Here is a 17,469-nt window from a genome sequence, read left to right as displayed (position 1 = left end):
TCTCAGTCGGGCCGCTTGGCAAGTCTCCCAGGCTCCCAGCTTGGGCGCCTGCTCTGTGAAGTACACAGAAGAGTTCTCCTGCACAGATGCTGATGGGGTCCAGCACCTGTCACAACTGGGGTCCAACAGGCTTGCCCGCCTGTCAGGTGCCCAGAGGCCCAGCACAGAGGGAGGGGCACAGGGAGGCTTTCCCTAGACGTGTCCATCTCCATCTCGAACCTGCCTGGCCCTGGAGCCTCCCACAGCCCCGGCCCTGGCCTCAACCAGTCGCGGCCCTTCCGGGCCAGGAATATCAGGGCAGCGCGACGTTTCTCTGTGGGCCCTGCGCCCCCAAAGCCTGCGAGTTCAAAGGGCATAGGGAGCAGCCACCTGGACCCGAGACACAGGCCGAACTACACTACCCACAATCCCCTGGGCTTGCCCAAAAGGAAATGTCGTTTATGCAAGGAAAGGCTCCGCTCTCCTGGCAGCTGCAGGGGGAGAGAGGCGGGAGAGGGGGAGAGGATTACCAGGGGGAAGGCGGGAGGCGTGTGGGGCGCGAGGGTGGAGAGCAGGGCGGGCGGCGAGGAGGAGGCGGCGCTCGCCGCCGCCGCCGCCTGCGGACCTGCATCCCCGCGGGGCCGGCGAGCGGGCGGCGGTGCCTGCGTGCGCGGCGCTCCCGCCGGCGGCTGCAAGCGGACGCGGGGCCAGGCCGGCGTAGGGGCTGAGTTTCTGCAAAGTTTGACCTGGTTGCCTTTCCGATGCTGCAGCGGAGCGAGGCAGCGCGGGGCGCGCCGGGCGGTGCGGCGCGGCGGCGGGGCTGAGTGGCGACTGCAGGCTCACGATGATCATAAAATAAGGGAGGCGCTTGGGGTGGGGGCGAGAGCGCCCCGAGCCTCAGCCCTCCGCCCCCTCGCCCCCCAGTGCCCCCGAGCTAGGAGGACGTGGGGGCCAGGAGCGCCCACGCCGGCCCCAGACCCCAATAGAGCCAAAGGACACTGCCCGGGGCAGGGGGTAGGGGCGCCCGGAGGACGTGCCCGCGGCGGGGTCAGGGGCGGCCGGAGGGCGGCGGCCGGGGCTCGCGGATTGGCCCCAGGGGCAGGTGAGTCGCCGGCGCCGCCCGGGTGGGGGCGTGCGCGCCTAAGTTCCCCCGCGGCTGCGAGTGTGCCCAGCGCGCGGGGATTCGGGGCCACTCGCGGCTGACGAGGGCGGACAGATGCGGCGGGGCTAGGGCACTGTGCCCTCCAAGAGTCGGGGGATCCCGGCCCGGGAAGGGGCGCGCGCCCGCTCAGACCGGCCTGCGGGGGTGGCACTGCGCCCTCCGGGGGCCGGGGGGACGGGCTGGGGAAGGGAGCGGGTGGCGAGGCGGTGGGCGCGGTGCCAGGGCCGGCAAGTCCACGCGGCCCACTGCAGTGCTGGCCGCCCCCCTCCCCCCCCCCCCGCCCCGTCCTCGGGCCGGGATGGTGTCAGCGGAGATGTCACGGGCGGCGATTATTCGCTGGAGCGCGCGGTCGTGCGGCGGCCACTGACGGGGCGGGCGGCAGGGCGGGGGGCCGCCTCCGGGGAGACCGCCCAGAGCTGCGCTGTCAGCCCCGAGCCCGCGCCCTGTGCACACGCGTCGTTGCCCCCCGCGCCCCCCGCGGCAAAGTTAGGCTCAACTTCGGGGCGGGCCTTGACGCCCTGTCCCTTCCACTTCCCACCAGGTCCTCGGAGGCGGCGGCGACCGAGGCGGCGGCTCCAGCGCAGCCGGGGAGCCCCCAACGGCGGGCGGCGACAGCGACGAGGGAAAGCGCCGCGCCCGCATCGGGGCGTCGGCTCGCGCCTCCCGTGGGCGCCGACCAGGACCCGCGCCGCGCGCCGCGCTCCACGGGGACCTCGCGGGCGGCCAGAGCCCGGCGCTCGCCTGCAGGAAGCCGCGGGTCGGCGCTCGCCCTCGAGGGAGCCGGGACCTCCGGCGCCTGAACAGAAACTGCCCTCCCATTGATTCGGCCCGCGGGGCGAGGGGCCGGGCGAGTGTCCCGAGCGCGCGGAAGGCAGAGGGCAGGAAGTCGCGCTTCTGCAGCGAGGGTGGCGGCCGCGCCGCGCCGGGCGGACGGGACGGGCCTGCCTTATTTATGTGTCCCCGTGTCGCCTTCTCCCCCGAAGACTTCAGGGAGCGTCTCGCAGCTGCGTTTCCCGCGTGGAGGCCCGGCAGGGCTGGATGTCTGAACATGATTATCCACTAATACCCAAACTTTCCTTTTTTTAACCCAAAGAATATCGGTGATTTTTGTCCACTGCGAGAAGAGCCCGGGACCCTTGAAATGCAGCAAAGCCTTTATTTATAAACAGGCCTGAGGTGTGATATGCACGCGCCCCCTGCCCATTGAGTTTTCTATCCTATGGATATCGGTCTGGAGAGCTGAAGGAGACCTGAAGTTGGGAGAGCAGTGCTGTCTGCCCTGGGTCCCGCGGCTTCCTTCCTTTCAATGCCCAGTTTCCTCTGGGACTGCTGGCCTTCCCTGGAGCTCAGAGCGGTCCTGTGTGCCATGGGCTGTATTCAGAGCATCGGGGGCAAAACCAGAATCTTCCGGGAAGGCATCACGGTGATTGACGTGAAAGCCTCCATCGACCCCGTCCCCACCAGCATCGACGAGTCCTCCAGCGTGGTGCTCCGCTACCGGACACCCCACTTCCGTGCCTCGGCCCAGGTGGTCATGCCGCCCATCCCCAGGAAGGAGACCTGGGTAGTGGGCTGGATCCAGGCGTGCAGCCACATGGAGTTCTACAACCAGTACGGGGAGCAGGGCATGTGAGTACTGTTCAGGAGCGAGCTTCGGGGGGCTGCTTGGGTGTGGAGCTTGATTGTCTGGGGTGAGGGGTCAGGACCTCACCAGGGGCAGAGGGGGGCTTTAGGCATGTCCAGAAGGGACCTCTGAGTCCTCCTTGGCCACGTGACCTCCTAGAGGGCTTGCGTGTTGCCTCAGATTGGGCTCGTGGCTCTTGGATCCTCTTCCTCCCCTGCCCCCTGAGGTTGCCGAGAAAGCAGAGGAGCCCTGGCTGGGTAGCTCAGGGGTTAGAGAGTCGTCCTGATACACCGAGGTTGTGGGTCTGATTCCCGCAACCAGTGAATGCATAAATAATTGGAACAACCAATTGATTTCTCTCTCTCTTCCTTCCTCTCTCTCTCTTTAAAATCAACCAACCAACCAATCAAAAGCAGAGGGAATTCCATCAGGCGCCTCTTTGACAAAGCAAGCGTGTTGTCCGGACCAGCAGAGGCTGCCGCTGGGCCCCAGGCTCCGGCCCTGGGAGCCCACGTGGCGGCCGCTCAGGGAAGGAGCTGGGCGCCTGGAGCCGCCTGAGTTCTCTGCCCAGAGCCGTGTGGCTGGGTCGGAACCGGTCTCTGGGGCCTTCAGGCGCGCCTCGGCTTTGGGCGGGGGGAGGGGGTGCTTCGCTGTTACCCGTGGTGTGTTTGAGAGGACGGGGCCGGTTTTAGGGACCAGGTTTGCTTCGTGGGGTCACATTTTTTCTCTCCAAGGCGGGAGGCCACTTAGGTGGACATCAGTTTCAGGCCCCAGCGGGGCCCTGACAGCTGAGAGGAGCCCTCTGGCCTCTCTCTCCAACCTGGCCTCCAGGATAGCGGAAATCTCGGGGCAGGACGGGGCCCTGGGCTGCTTTTCTGGCATGTTCCCTGGTCCCAGGTGGTCATCCTGCGAGTGGAGAGCAGTGGTGGACTTCACCTGAAGAGCCAGCCTCAGGCAGGGGGGGACAATAGCCGTGTCCGGGGCCCGGGGGCCTCTCCGAGGGAGCTGCCCGGCCGCTCTCCCGCAGCCCCTCTCCCAGCGTCCGTTCTGTGCAGCACCCGGGTCTGCAGTGAGGACGAGGCGCCCAGGAGCAGGACTTTGGGCTGTTTGGGAACATCCTGGGCCGCCTGAGATTAGAGGGGGGTAGGGAGGGCATGGGGATGGGGGGACACCAAGTGCTCCGGCTGCTGCACCACTGACTGAGTTATAAGGGAAACGGGACACAGCCAAACTTAGACGAGGGCGTAACCACGATCGCCCGATGAGGCCTATCTAGACGGACACTCACGATCCTCCGCCAACTTGTTTCCACGCCCAAGCCCTTTAATTCCCGAAAGCGGCCCTTAATCCAGGCCGGGGGCCGACTTCCCATTCCAGAGGGAAACGTGAGCCTCAGCTATTTGGTGTGAGCCTTTCCTAAGAAGCCTTCAGGGCTTTGCGAGGCATCCGGGCAACTGGCGGACAAAGGGGTTCCAGGGCCTCAGGCCAGGCTCTGGGGTCGGGTAGGCAGGGGCCCTTCAGCGCAGGGAGGGTGCGGGCGCCAGGAGGGAGAACGGGGTGTGATGTGATGTGCGGCGGGAGGGCACAGGCCTGGCTCAGAGCCTCAGCCTTCCCATCTGTGCACAGGGTTTCCAGTCCTCCAGGCCTTGCCCCCGTGCGGCGGCTCTGGCGGCGCCCAGGCACCGGCTGGAGGCCGGCCCGAGCCAGGAGACCCGAGAGGACCTCTCTCTTCCTGTGCCAGCCTTGCCTCCTGGGTGGGGAGCCCAGGGCGCACCTCAGCTGCAGTCACCCTGCCCTGGGCGGCCGTCCAGGCTCTGCGCTTTCCAGGGTGTGACCTGAGCCACTCTGACCACTGGTTTCTTCCTCTGCAAACGGGGGTCCTAGCCCTTCGCCATGGCTCATTGCGAGAATGATGGGAGACGCTTGGCAAGCGGTCGGCAGCACGCCAAGCCCCCGGCACAATACTCAGGGCAAGGGCCTTCGCCTCGAACGTGATTCCTGTGATGGTAATTTGGGTGATTTTCTGATGGGGAGGCAGCGACCGCATCTGTAAGGAGTTGAACATCGTGGCTGAAAGCAGAACGCCGACCGACATAAGCAACCCTTGCAGTGAGTCTTCTCCCTGGCCCCGGCCTTCCTCTTGTGACACAGGGCAACTCCCCGACTTCTACAAGTTTTGAAATAGTCGTGAGCGACTGGCGTTTCCAAGGGGCTGACGGCGGGCTTCCTGGCTGCCTTCCTGCTTCCTTTGGTCCGTCCTGTCTCCTTAGGGCCCCTCTGTTGGTCAGGACCCCCTGTGTCGGCGTCCCGCCCTCCTGGGCTCCTGATCCCGGGGGGAGGGGCAGGGTTTAAGGCTCCCTGGGGGGGTCGTGTCCTTCATGGGCTCAGACCCTGGGGTTGGAACGACTGACCAGTGGTGACGCCAGGGCTTGAGGGTTCAGCGCTGTTATCGGCTGCTGTGATGGTTCGTGTAGGTGATGCCCCGGGGCTGAAACGCTGAGTTGGAAGCTGCTGGACTTACTATTAATCAACAAAATTGTTTTAAGAATCACCGAATATCGCGGCTGTTCTGAGCCGGAGCCGCTGGGAACGGGAAGGGCTGGCTTGGAGAAGGCCTGAGTGTGAGTGTGACGCAAACACCCTTCCCATCCATCTCCCTGACCCCCAGCGACTCTTCATGTCTTTAAGACCCGCGACATGAGAGTGAGGAGGGAGGAGCCGGCGGGCTGACCAGGGGCCTCCCGCTGCCCAGAACTGCCCCCTGGCTCCCCCGGGACCAGAGGCTGCGCTGTGCGTCGTAGGACGTGGTCCAGAGCCCCTGGGTTCCACCTGCTCGATGACAGCAGCCCCCCAAAGCCCTGTTGCAACAACCAAAAGTGTCTCCAGACACGGCCGCTGTCCCTGGGAGGGGTGCGAAGCCACTGCTGGTGGAGAACCCCCGGACGAGACCCAGGCAATTTGAATCATTCAAGTGAAAGCCACACACTGGGCTTCCGTGGCCTGAGGCGGGCCTGGTACACATGGGCTTGTACTCAAAATAATTCCAAATACTTAACCAAAACCTGTTAATACCCCCCAACATTATCCCTGCTGGAGATTAACCTCTAATCCAGGGGAACTTTTTAGAATGACAATCTGGGTCTGAAATGTTTGAAGGGGACAATAGTGTGACTCCCACAGACAGCCACACAACGCTGAGCTTCTCCGAGCCAGCCTGAGGGGATGCTATATGGTTTTGGGTCCAACCCACATTGCTTTCAAAGCCTCCCTCCGCCTCACCCCAAACTGTTGGAGACACCTGCCTCCACAGCCCCGTCCCCCGCAATTCCTCAACCGCCACCTGTCAGCTGGCACAGTCTTCTGAGTGACAAGTCACAGTTCCTCGCCTGTGTGGGAGACGCTTCACATCGTCCCCAGTTTGCCCCTCTCTGGAGCCCCCACGGGAATCTGGCCCACGCCTATGGCCAAGGGCCTGGTTCGGTTCTGGCTCTGGGTTCTGCCAAAGGGCAGACCCGGGGGGAGGGGAGGAGAGCAGCAGGGTGTGGCCCAGCTCCGCCATTCACTGGCGCTGCGACCTTGGGCCAGTCTCTCAACCTTTCTGAGCCTCACCGTTCCCATCCGTGAAGTGGGGAGAACAGGCCTTCCCTCACGCAGGGGTGGTGAGGGTTACGTGAGGGGAGGCATTGCGAGCACCTAGCACAGCGCCTGGGGCAGGAAGGCTGGATCCGTGGTAGCTGTCAATGTCATAACTGCTGGTGATTAATTATTAATGGCAACGCTGGCAGCGTCAGCATAAAGATGGCTGTACTGTGTTGTCGCTGCGGCCGCCTCCTCTCGGGGTTGGGTTTCACGCACCCGTCTACAGTGTGAGCGCCCTGGACGGTGAGACGAGTGAGGGTCTTTCCAGCCAGAAGGGGGAGCGGCAGGGGCTGCCTCAGGGTGAGCGGGCAGGAAGGGCCTGCGGCCTGGGGGCTGGGGCTGGGGCGCTGGAGCGCTGGAGCGGCGGGGCCTGCTCCCTCTCCTCTCTGTTACTTTCCAAGGACCTCATCTGAGGAGGAGCCAGCCCGAGGCCTGAAGCCACTGCCCAAGGAAGCTTGCCGCTCCAGCGGGTCTGGGACGGCCGAGGGACGGCCGGTGACCACAGGGCCTCTTCCTGCAGCCGGGCCTGCGCCAGGGGCCCGCACAGAACAATCGAGGATGCTGCTTCCTCCCTGCGGCCGGAAGGTGGCCTCCCCCGGCTGCTGGGCCTGGCTGAGGGCGGGCGGCGTGGGTGGGAGAGGGAAGTCCTCGTTTCCAGGCTTTGGGGTGGGCGGAAGTGGCGGGGGACTGCCCGGCCAAAGAGAACTCCCCCTGCCAGCCCTGGCCGCGGGATCCCCCCAACCCTCACCACCGAGGGCCCCAAACAAAGGCTGGCTGTCCGGGGAGACGTGCGTGAAGGCAGCGCCATGATCAGGGAAATAAATTAAACACACGTCCATGTTTTTGCGGATCGGATCTGGGTAAAATGAAAAAGATCAGTAAGTGGACTATGGTGGCTCCCAGGAGGGAAAACGATCGGATTCTAGATGGCATTGGAAATAAGCTGTAAAAGACCTAGGGAGCCATTTTTCATTAAAAAGACGTCGTGACAATGGGGACGTAGACTGTGTGTGTGTGTGTGTGTGTGTGTGTGTGTGTGTGTGAGAGAAAGGTCTAGAACAGCGGTTCTCAACCTGTGGGTCGCAACCCGTTTGGGGGTCGAATGACCCTTTCACAGGGGTCGCCTAAGACCATCGGAAAACATATATATAACTACATATTGTTTTTGTGATTAATCACTGTGCTTTATGTTCAATTTGTAACAATGAAAATACATCCTGCATATCAGATATTTACATGACGATTCATAACAGTAGCAAAATGACAGTAATGAAGTAGCAATGAAAATAATTTTATGGTTGGGGGTCACCACAACATGAGGACCTGTATTAAAGGGTCGCGGCCTTAGGAAGGTGGAGAACCACGGGTCTAGAAGGATGTTTACCAGCGGGTAACCTACCTCGGAGAGGGCGGACAGCGCAGAAGAGACGCTTTCGTTTCTCACTTTGTGCACTTCTCTGCAGCTGGCACTTAAAAAAAAAAAAAAAAAAAAGCACAGCTTTTACGACTAAGAACTGAAGTTAAACAGGCGCCGTTGGTCTATTCCTTCCTGTTGGGCCCGGGGCCCGCGTGGCCTGGGTGGAGAGGCGCGCAGGGCAGCGTGGGGCTAGTGTTTGGGGACCCAGGGCAGGTGGGGAGAGGGGGGCACTGCAGCCCCTCCCCCAGAGAGCAGGTGTCTGTGACCCGTTTGGTGGGGGGCCAGCCTGGTGGGTGCCCACCCGCCTGGGGCAAAAGTCAGGAAACCGGGGTCCCACTCTGGCTTTAGGGGGGCTTTTGGGCCTCGGTTTCTGTAAAATTGCAAAAATTTGCAGAATTTGAACTTTTTGCAAATTGTCCAACTGTTTTCTTGAGGACGAGGCGAGACCATCCCTGGGTGCCCGTCGGGCCCAAGCCAGGGCCCAGAAACCAGCCGGCAGGAGTTGGGTGGCCCCGGGCTGCGGCCTCCGTCCTCCTGTGAGACTAGTATCAGCTTAGTGCCACTTGAATTTAAAGCAACACATTTATTTTAATATGTATGAGAAAAAATATATCGATATGTATTTAGCATATTTGTTATTTCAAAGGTATTCCTTAGGAAAAGTTTAGTTGAGTTTTTTAAAAAGTGATTGATTTGAAGGAAATCAATGCAGGAGGTGTGTGCACAGGACCCCGGTGAAGAGACAGGAAGTCGGCTCACTGCTGAGGCCTAGGGGGCTGGGTCCACAGTCAGAGTCCCGCCCACACCCACGGGGAGGGGCCCCCAGGCTCACCACCCTGCTGGCTGGGTCTGCAGGAGCCAGGGGTGTGCCCCGTGGTCCCCGGAGGGCCCCCCGCACACCCTGGGCCTCAGGCCTCCCTGGCTTCCTCTGCCCTCTCCTGAGAGGCCTTGCACTGGGGCTGCTGGGACGGGGGGCTGGGCCTGGAGCCACAGGGTGACCCTCCAGCCCTTGTGGCCCAGGCAGCCTCAACCCCTTCTCCAGCTCCAGGGAAGGTCTTGCTGTAACCCCTTCAGACCCGCGTTCTCCGTCAGGCGTGCTGCTCAGAGCTGTGTGCGCGCGCACCTATGTGCATGTGTGTGGACATCTCTGTGTCTATGTTTCTGTATGTGTAAGGGACGCACCAGCAGTGCAGCTTCGGGTGAGGGACCCGTGGCTCCAGCGTAAATCTGAGGTCTGGCCCTGCCTCCCGAGATCCTCAACAATGACCGTGTGATTATTTCATCCCCCGTGAGTGTGCCAGGAAGCAGCAGCAGGAGCACCGCGTGGCATCGGCCTCGTGGGAGGGTGAGGGTGGGCTTCCCGGGGACTCCAGAGCTGAGCTAGGAGCACCGCCCAGGAGCACGGGGGGTGGGGGATAGGGGGCCCGTTAGCAGTGGTCGGCACACTCATTAGTCAACAGAGCCAAATATCAACAGTACAACTATTGAAGTTTCTTTTGAGAGCCAAATTTTTTAAACTTAAACTATATAGGTAGGTACAGAGTTATCAACTTCATTAGGGTCCTCCTAAGGCTTAGGAAGAGCCACACTCAAGGGGCCAAAGAGCCGCATGTGGCTCATGAGCCGCAGTTTGCTGACCACAGTGTTAGAGGAACTGAGAATGGTTAGAGCAGTGGTTCTCAGCCTTCTGGCCCTTTAAATACAGTTCCTCATGTTGTGACCCAACCATAAAATTATTTTCGTGGCTACTTCATAACTGTCATGTTGCTACTGTTATGAATCGTCATGTAAATATCTGATATGCAGGGTGGTCTTAGGCGACCCCTGTGAAAGGGTCGTTCGCCCGCCAAAGGGGTCGCGACCCACAGGTTGAGAACCGCTGGGTTAGAGGGTCTGCAGAGGGTGAGTGTGAGTGTGTGTGTGTGTTTTGTGCCCACACACGTGGGTGCATGGGACCTGGGCTTCAATGATATCGGCTTTCAGGGCCATGGAGAGTCATGGCAGGTGTGACAGGGTTGGAGGGAGGGATGGTGCGATTAGTGTGTTTTTAAAAGATCACTCAGGCTTCTGCACGGGGCGCGAGGGGCGGCTGGGAGGCCTGGGCTGCTGGCTGGGGTGAGGTCAGGGAGAAGGGGGACTGTCTCAAGGCAGGAGGGAGAGTCAGGGATGGTGGGGGCTGGAGGGCACGGGGCCCCCTCCATCTCTGCGGACCAGGGCGGCACCCTGTCCATTTCTCTCCCAGCTTGTGGCCAGCGTCAGTGACGGGTGCTCTGCAAACTCTCGTTGGGTGGGTGCTGGTGGGGACTGCAGACGGAGCTGGATGTGGAGGGAAGCCGAGGGGTCCCTTTCTGATGTGATGGGGGACCCAGAGGGCGGCTGAGGTCTGGCGCCTGGACTCCCTGCTGCCCTTTGCCTTCCTACACCTACAAGGACCCAGCACAGCCGGGGGCTGGAGAGCAGGTGGTGGGGCAGGTGGACCGAGGCCTGTGGACCTGGGGCAGGAGCAGGCATGTTCCCACCCCCAAGCAGATCCGTCGGTTGTGCACCTGTGCCCAGGCCTGGTGCTGGGAGCCTTGCTTACTCACCCCTTTGGGTGGCATCTGCGAGTCAGACACTGTATTGCTCAGTGTGTGCAGGGACGGGGTCCGAGCCCCCACTCCGCCCTGTGGGCAAAGCACTGAAGGTCGGCCTCGACGCCCAAGGTCATTCCAGAACCAGCAGGACATCTCAGAGGAGGCCCAACTGCGTGGAATCCACTCCTTGCAGAGCACGTGGAGTCTGAAACCACAAGTGAGGTCAAATCAGGGCCGGCAGAGCCTAAGTGCTGACACCTCCCTCCGGCGGTCCCAGAAGTCTCCACGAATTGCTGTTTACTGTGTACCAGGTAACAGACACCAACGCATGTGGTCACCCCCAGACCGTGCAAGGTGGGCGGGGCTGTCCACAGTGGACCGATGGTGACCCCCAGCTCAGAGATTTGTGACTTGATCTGTGCCAGACTGAGACTAGACCCAGGCCTGGCCTGTGGCCCCCAGAAGCCGTGCCCTTAACCTCCCTCCCTCCCACCTCCTCGATGGGCACACCCGCCGCGGGACCAGAGCCAGGCAGGCTGGCTGGCGATGACTGGGAAACAGATGCCTTGGCCCTGGTTCTGAGTAAGAGCCCACGAGACACGCTGGCTGCCAGCTCATGAGGACCGTCACCTGTCTGGCTGAGCAGGGGCTTGAGCCCTTGGGGGCTGGGGGAGGAGAGGCATTTTGGAATTTGGGGTCAGAGGCAGAGGGGGAAGCCGTGGTGATACTGGGAAGTCCCCACTCCCCAAACAAGCCAGCTCAGGAAGTGAAAGGGGGCCGAGGAAGTGCCAAGTTCCTTTTGCAAGTTTGCTTTCCGCCTTCTTTCTGCAAGCGCACGTAACCACTGGGAGCGGACGGAGCGGCTGCCTTCGAAGCGGGCCTCCGCCGCAGCGGGCGGGGCTGGGAGAGCAGAGCGGTGAGATCGTGGGGACCCGTGGGCACTTGAGAAATGTGAGGTGATTTGAGCTGCTGCCCAGGTTCCCTCTGAGAGATGAACTCAAGGCCCTGGGCAGGAGATGGCTACCCAGGCAGGTGCCATCCTAATGTGTGACTTTCAGTAAAACAAACAGGAGACAGATGGAGAAAACCAAAAGCGAGCAAAGTCACGTCGGTGATCATTCCTCCGATAGCGTCCCCAACTTTGCTAACTGCGAACGTTGCATGATGCGTTTCCATAGAGGGATGCATTTATTTATTGTGATGCGATATGCATAAAAGTTCCATTTGGGCCATTTTTAACTCAGTGGCATTAAGCATATGCACATGGCTGCGCACTCATCTCCAGCGCTTTCACCCCAAGCGGGAACTCTGTCCCCATTAAACACAAACCCTCAGCCCCCGGTGACCATCCTGCTTCCTGTCCCTGTGAACTGACTCCTCCGGGGACCCCGTGTGTGGAATCACAGTGTCTGTCCTTCTGTGTCCACTTACTCCCCAGCATCATGTCCTCAGGGCTCCTCCATGTTGTAGCAGGTGGATGGTTGGGTCAGAATTTCCCTCCTTTTACGGCTGGATGACGCTCCATCGTGTGGATGGACAGGTTTGTCCATCACCCGCCCTGGGCACTGGCTCTTCCCGCCTCTGGGCTGCCGCAAATGCTGCTGCTGCGAGCAGGGACGCTCCGGCAAGGCAGGGTCCCGGGGCACCTGTGGCAAGTGCAGGTGTGCAGCACTCTGAGGGCCAAGCGTCCTGAGCTGGCATCACAGGGGCCCGGGCGGAACCAGCCCTGGACCATGCCAGGCTGCCCAGGTCCGAGTGCCACTGCTTAGCCCGGTCACCTTGGGAAAAGCCCGGGCCGGCTGCGCGCTCCTCACCTGTGCAGTGGGGCACGTGACTGCTGATGCGTCCCTAAGGGGGGCTCCCAGACACTGCTGTGTCCTCGGAGCAGCTCGGACGGGCTGAGCGTTGTTATAGCAACATTAGTGACGGCAGTGGTGCTGGCAGCGACCAGCTACGGGCATTTACTGTGTGCTCTGCCCTGGGCTGGCACATTCTTGTCTTCCTCAGTGACCCCAGCAGGGACATGTGTCTGCACGGGGTCTCCCACCAGGGAGGGGGCAGCTGAGACTGGCAGCAAGGCCTGTGGGGTTCCAGAGTCTGAGCTCTGGGCACCCCGGCTGCCTGCTCCCGCCCCAGGAAGGCTGAGCCCCAAGCCTCTAGCAGCGAAAGCCCAGTGCGGGCTGCTGGGCAGCAAAGCGCGGATGTCTCCCAGGGGCGGGGCTGAGCGCAGAGACAGGCTGGTTAGGCTTTCTTGATCCTACTGCTCCAGGGACCGGCCAGGCCAGCCCGGCGGGGCGATGCCGGCTGCATGGTGCTTCCTCTTCTAGGCAGGCATGAGCAGAAAGGAAGGGGAGGAGGGGAGGAAGGGGCAGCTGGGTCCCAGGAAGCCTCAGGTGCTTGCTGTGGCCTGGGGGAGGGCCTGGGAGCCCAGACTCCCATGAGGGAGAGGAGACACGGAGGTGAGAGGCCAGCCCCTAAGCCAGCGGTTCTCAACCTGTGGGTCGCGACCCCTTTGGCGGTCGAACGACCCTTTCACAGGGGTCGCCGAAGACCATCCTGCATATCAGGTATTTACATGACGATTCATCACAGTAGCAACATGACAGTTATGAAGTAGCAACGAAAATCATTTTATGGTTGGGTCACAACATGAGGAACTGTATTTAAAGGGCCAGAAGGTTGAGAACCACTGCCCTAAGCAGAGGGCCCTGGGTGCTGGTTCCTACACCTGAGGCCCGTGCTAGGAGGAGGGGCCAGAAGGAGCTCCCCCTTTCACAGGTGAGGGCACTGAAGCTCAGGGCGCAGGCATTGCCCCAGGTCATGCACTGGTCAATGGAGGGGCCAGGATTCATCCCAGATGTGCTAACCCGTGGCCACTGGGCTCTGAAGTGTGGCCTTTAAAGCAAGAGAAAGTCATGGACCAGAGGGGCGGGCAGCGGCGTCTGCGTGCAGGCGCCCTGACGCGCTAAGGGGCCCAGCCTCTCGGTGCCTCTGCCTCTGCCTCAGCCACGTCCCACGTGGCCGTCCCAACAGCAGCTGGCACAGCGGGGCAGGGCATTCCTTCCTGTTCCCCATTCCCCCGGGCTGGGCAGCCAGGGCTTCCCGCAGCCCAGCCGGGAGCCGGCGGGACGGCAGTGGTTTCAGGGGGAGACCGATTCGAGACGATGCAAGCGAACAGTGGGTTTTGAGGGGGGTGATGCTGGGGGAGCCCCTGTTCGCCGCCATGATGTCGGATGTCTCTTTACTGTCTGGCCCCCCAGGAGTGAGCCCCGGGCAGGGGCGGCAGGAGGCCTGTGGGCGGCCGGCTGAGCACACTGCCTTCCGTCCGCAGGTCCAGCTGGGAGCTCCCGGACCTGCTGGAGGGCAAGATCGAGGCCATCAGTGACTCGGACGGGGTGAACTACCCCTGGTACGGCAACACCACGGAGACGTGCACCATCGTGGGCCCCACCAAGAGGGACTCCAAGTTCATCATCAGCATGAACGACAACTTCTACCCCAGCGTCACGTGGGCCGTGCCCGTCAGCGAGAGCAACGTGGCCAGGCTGACCAACATCTACCGGGACCAGAGCTTCACCACGTGGCTGGTGGCCGCCAACACCTCGACCAACGACATGATCATCCTGCAGACGCTGCACTGGCGCATGCAGCTCAGCATCGAGGTGAACCCCAGCCGGCCCCTGGGCCAGCGCGCCCGCCTGCGGGAGCCCATCGCGCAGGACCAGCCCAAGATCCTGAGCAGGAACGAGCCCATCCCGCCCAGCGCCCTGGTCAAGCCCAATGCCAACGACGCTCAGGTCCTCATGTGGCGGCCCAAGTACGGGCAGCCGCTGGTGGTGATCCCGCCCAAGCACCGGTAGCAGCCGCCGGGGCGCCGCGACCCCAGCCATGAGACCGCTCCAGCAGCCCCACGGGGACGCCCAGCATCCAGCAAAATACAACCGTTCTACCTTGTCCCGCGGGGCCTCACTGTGCGCCTGCCCGACGGCCTCTGCCCTCTCCGAGCCGCTGCCTCGCGGGGAGGGGGGGCCAGCGGGACAGAGTAAGGTGAACCCCAGGTGCGCCCTCCCGCCCCTGGGGTCTCCTCTCCTCTCCTCAGTTTCATTCACCTGCAGCAGACGCCCACACAACTGCTTTCAGCCCTTTTTCTTTAGACGCCTCTCTAGGAGGTGCGGGCGGGAGGAGGGGGAGCTGATGAGTGACAGGCCCGCTCTTACTGACCGTGGGTGCCGGGCCCTCCCACGCGCCCCCCTCCCCCGCCCTCCCTCACGCGGCCTTATGTAGACTTGCTTTGCCAAACTTTTGCCTTAAGCTGAATTGAAAGGAAAACCACCGAAACGGACCTAAAGCAGGATCTCTCTTCCACTGGACTTTCATCTCCTGCCGGGGGGTGGGGGGGGGGGGCGGGGGTTGGGTCCGGAGGAGAGAGACTCCCTGAGCCCCTCCTCCCGGGCATCTTGGGACAGGGGCAGGGACACAGACCTAAAACCAGCGGCTTATTCTTGTGTTTCAGCAGCAACAAAAACACAGACATACGCTGCCTAAAGAGCCCCGGGGGGAACCCCCACCTCCTCCGTCCCCCGTCCCCCGTCCAGGTGGCTCTGCCGGGGCTGCCCTCTCCTCGCTTCCCCTCTCTTCCCCGCAGCCTTGCCTTGCTCGTGAGTCATGGAGAGAGGGAGGGTCCTGGGAGCTGCGGGTGGAGCCCCGGGCATTTCCGCTCTCTGTGCCCAGCACCATCGCCCCCTGGGGGTCTGCCCCCACATCTCACTCAGTGCGCCTTTTCCTTCCCATCCACACTGGTCTCAAATGCGGGGGGAGGGGGGGGCAGCCACGTGGGCCCAGGTTTAGCTCTAGTTGGCAGGTAAGAGGAAAGGCACCCCTTGCCCTCCAGGCTCCTTCTCAGGGGACATCTGAACACAGCGCTGGAGGGAGCCATGGAGGGAGCACCAGGCTTGCTGGGCCCGCAGCCTGCCCTAGGAAGTAAACCAGGGCCCAGGGTTGAGCGCCGTCGGAGCGCAGTGGAGGCTGGTCGGGGACAGTGTGCCAGCCTTTGAGGGCCACCCTCCCCTCGGTCTGGGCACCGGGAGTCCCAGGACTCGGTCCCCAGGGACACCACGCTTTCTTAGCGATGTCTGCCTTGAAGGCTGCTTGCAGGAGCTGTGGGGGGTGCCCTGCTGAAGCCCCCTTCCTCCAAGCTTGCCAAGCCCACAGCTCCATCACCCAGGCCCCGCATTCAAACTAGTAATAATCAAGCACAGAAAACCATCAGCTGAGAAAAATGATCATTTCTGCACACGAGCCACTTGTAGGAGCCCCAGTGACCACACAGGAGGCGTCGGTCACCTAGTCCTCGCTCCCTCGTTACCCACGTAACAGTGTATTTATTCAGGGGTGCTCACCGTCCATCCAGTCCTCCTGAGCCCCGCTCCTGGCAGGCGCGCAGCTATCCTGGGACAACTGGATTGCAAACCGCTTGGTGCTTGGGGAGCCTTCCCCGGAGCTGCTGGTTCCCCTGGGGGTGTGTGAGCCCCGCCTCGAGGTGAGGGCAGGCTGGGACGGGAGGGACCGGGGTGCCGCCTGGCCTCCTGGTGGAGGGCCCTTCTCTGCACTCAGGTCTTTCTTGAACTACAACGGAGAATGGGCCCTGGCGGAGGGGCTCTCACTGGGGTGGAGGGTGGAGGTGGAAGGAACAGCAGGGAGGTCTGAGCTGTTTGGAGGCAGAATCCCTCCAACTCGGACCTGGAGGAGGGGAGCAAGCCTGTTGGCTGGGGTCAGCGCCTTCCCGTGGAGGGCAGGCCCGGCTCCCCTGCCTCTGCCTGGGCCCCTGCATGTCTGGCCCTGCTCACCCACTCCCAACCCCTCCCTGCCACCTGGCCTTGCCCAAGACCCTGAGGACGCTCCCCCCTCCTGTCGGGAGCACAGGCCGGGCTTCTGGCCGGGTCCCCAGTCCCCTTGTGTCCCCCGTATGGACACTGGCCCAGCAATAAGGACCGTGGAGACTACTGTGAAGCAAACCAGTGCACTTACCAGGAGGCATAGACTCTTGAAGAAAATGTAAACGAACCTTTAAAAAAAACAAAAATATTCACAAAGAGAAATAAAGTGTCATTTTAAAGTAGGGTTGGCCAGGGTCTGGATGTTTCATTGTGGGGTTGCCGGTGCCGTAATTCGGGGGCACCTGTGCGGCTTGTGCTCAGGGCCAGGGGGACCCCAGGAGGGGCAGGCCACTCGATGCCACCGCTGCCATCCCGGACCTCGGTCCTCACCAGCGTCCTGGCTGGTCCCTGTGGGGAGGAGGGGGGCAGGCTTGGGGTGGGGCCAGGGCTGGGGGCAGCTTGGCTTTTTGGCAAACAGTAGAATCCCACATGAACGGGGTGAGTGTACAGACCTGTCCTCGTAAGGAGGGAGCTGCTGGGCCACGGGATCCAGAAGGTGGCTCTGCCCGGCCCTCAGCCAGCAGCCGATGTGGGGTGTGTGTGTGTGTGTGTGATGGGGGGTGGGGGCTGCACGGATGCTGAGCCCTGCAGTTCATCGTCTTCTAATCAGACTTTCCTATGAAAGGGCAGAAGCGGGGGGCTTGGGGGCCATAGAGTGGGGGTGGGCCTGAGGGGGGGGCCATGGACTGGAGCCATTGGCGAGTCTGGGCGAGACACCAAGCCCTGCTGAGCCCCACCTCCCTTGCATGGGACACGGGCTCTCTGAGCAGCCTGCTCCTAGCTGGTGGGGCCAGAACACCCCGCTGTTGGTGTCCAGGTGTTAACTAAGAGTCCTCACGACCACCCGGGGTTACCAGGATCCCCATTTCAAAGATGAGGAAACTGAGGGAGAGGGAAGGGGAGAAGCTGCCCAAGGCTGTGCCTGTGGGAAGAGTAGGTCTAGGATTGGAACTCAGGCCCCAAAGCCCAGACACCGTGGTGCATGCGTTGGGTGCTCAGTCCCAGTGACTGTTACAGGCAGGCCCCAGGCCTTTGGCTCGCTCCCTCCTGGGCTCCCGGGGCAGGAAGTACCTTTCTCCCCCCACCTGCCCCCGGGTGTAGTCAGTTCTTGCCCACAGTGAGCTGGGCGCATTGCCTCT

At 62.2% G+C, this 17,469-nt stretch overlaps 1 protein-coding gene across 2 annotated transcripts; it reads left to right on the top strand.

Moving 5' to 3' along the window:
* Positions 1-561: 561 nt before the first annotated feature.
* FAM78A (family with sequence similarity 78 member A) lies at positions 562-16,512 on the top strand. Of its 2 annotated transcripts, XM_059658348.1 has the most exons (3): positions 562-1,081; positions 1,683-2,770; positions 13,726-16,512. In XM_059658348.1, the coding sequence occupies exons 2-3, from the start codon at positions 2,448-2,450 to the stop codon at positions 14,252-14,254; spliced, it is 852 nt and encodes a 283-aa protein (XP_059514331.1). In that variant the 5' UTR covers positions 562-1,081; positions 1,683-2,447; the 3' UTR covers positions 14,255-16,512. The 2 variants fall into 2 exon arrangements, with proteins under 2 accessions (XP_059514331.1, XP_059514333.1); XM_059658350.1 differs by lacking the exons at positions 562-1,081; positions 1,683-2,770 and adding an exon at positions 10,574-10,705.
* Positions 16,513-17,469: the final 957 nt, after the last annotated feature.

This window comes from Myotis daubentonii, chromosome 11 (assembly GCF_963259705.1).
Source record: "Myotis daubentonii chromosome 11, mMyoDau2.1, whole genome shotgun sequence".
In the NCBI taxonomy this organism is placed as follows: Eukaryota; Metazoa; Chordata; class Mammalia; order Chiroptera; family Vespertilionidae; genus Myotis; species Myotis daubentonii.
This window is presented reverse-complemented; position numbering and strand designations above follow the sequence as displayed.

Coding starts and splice junctions, on each gene's coding strand:
- FAM78A (XM_059658348.1), top strand. CDS start 2,448: ATGCCCAGTTTCCTCTGGGACTGCTGGCCTTCCCTGGAGCTCAGAGCG. Junction 2,771..13,725: donor CAGTACGGGGAGCAGGGCAT/GTGAGTACTGTT, acceptor TTCCGTCCGCAG/GTCCAGCTGGGAGCTCCCGG.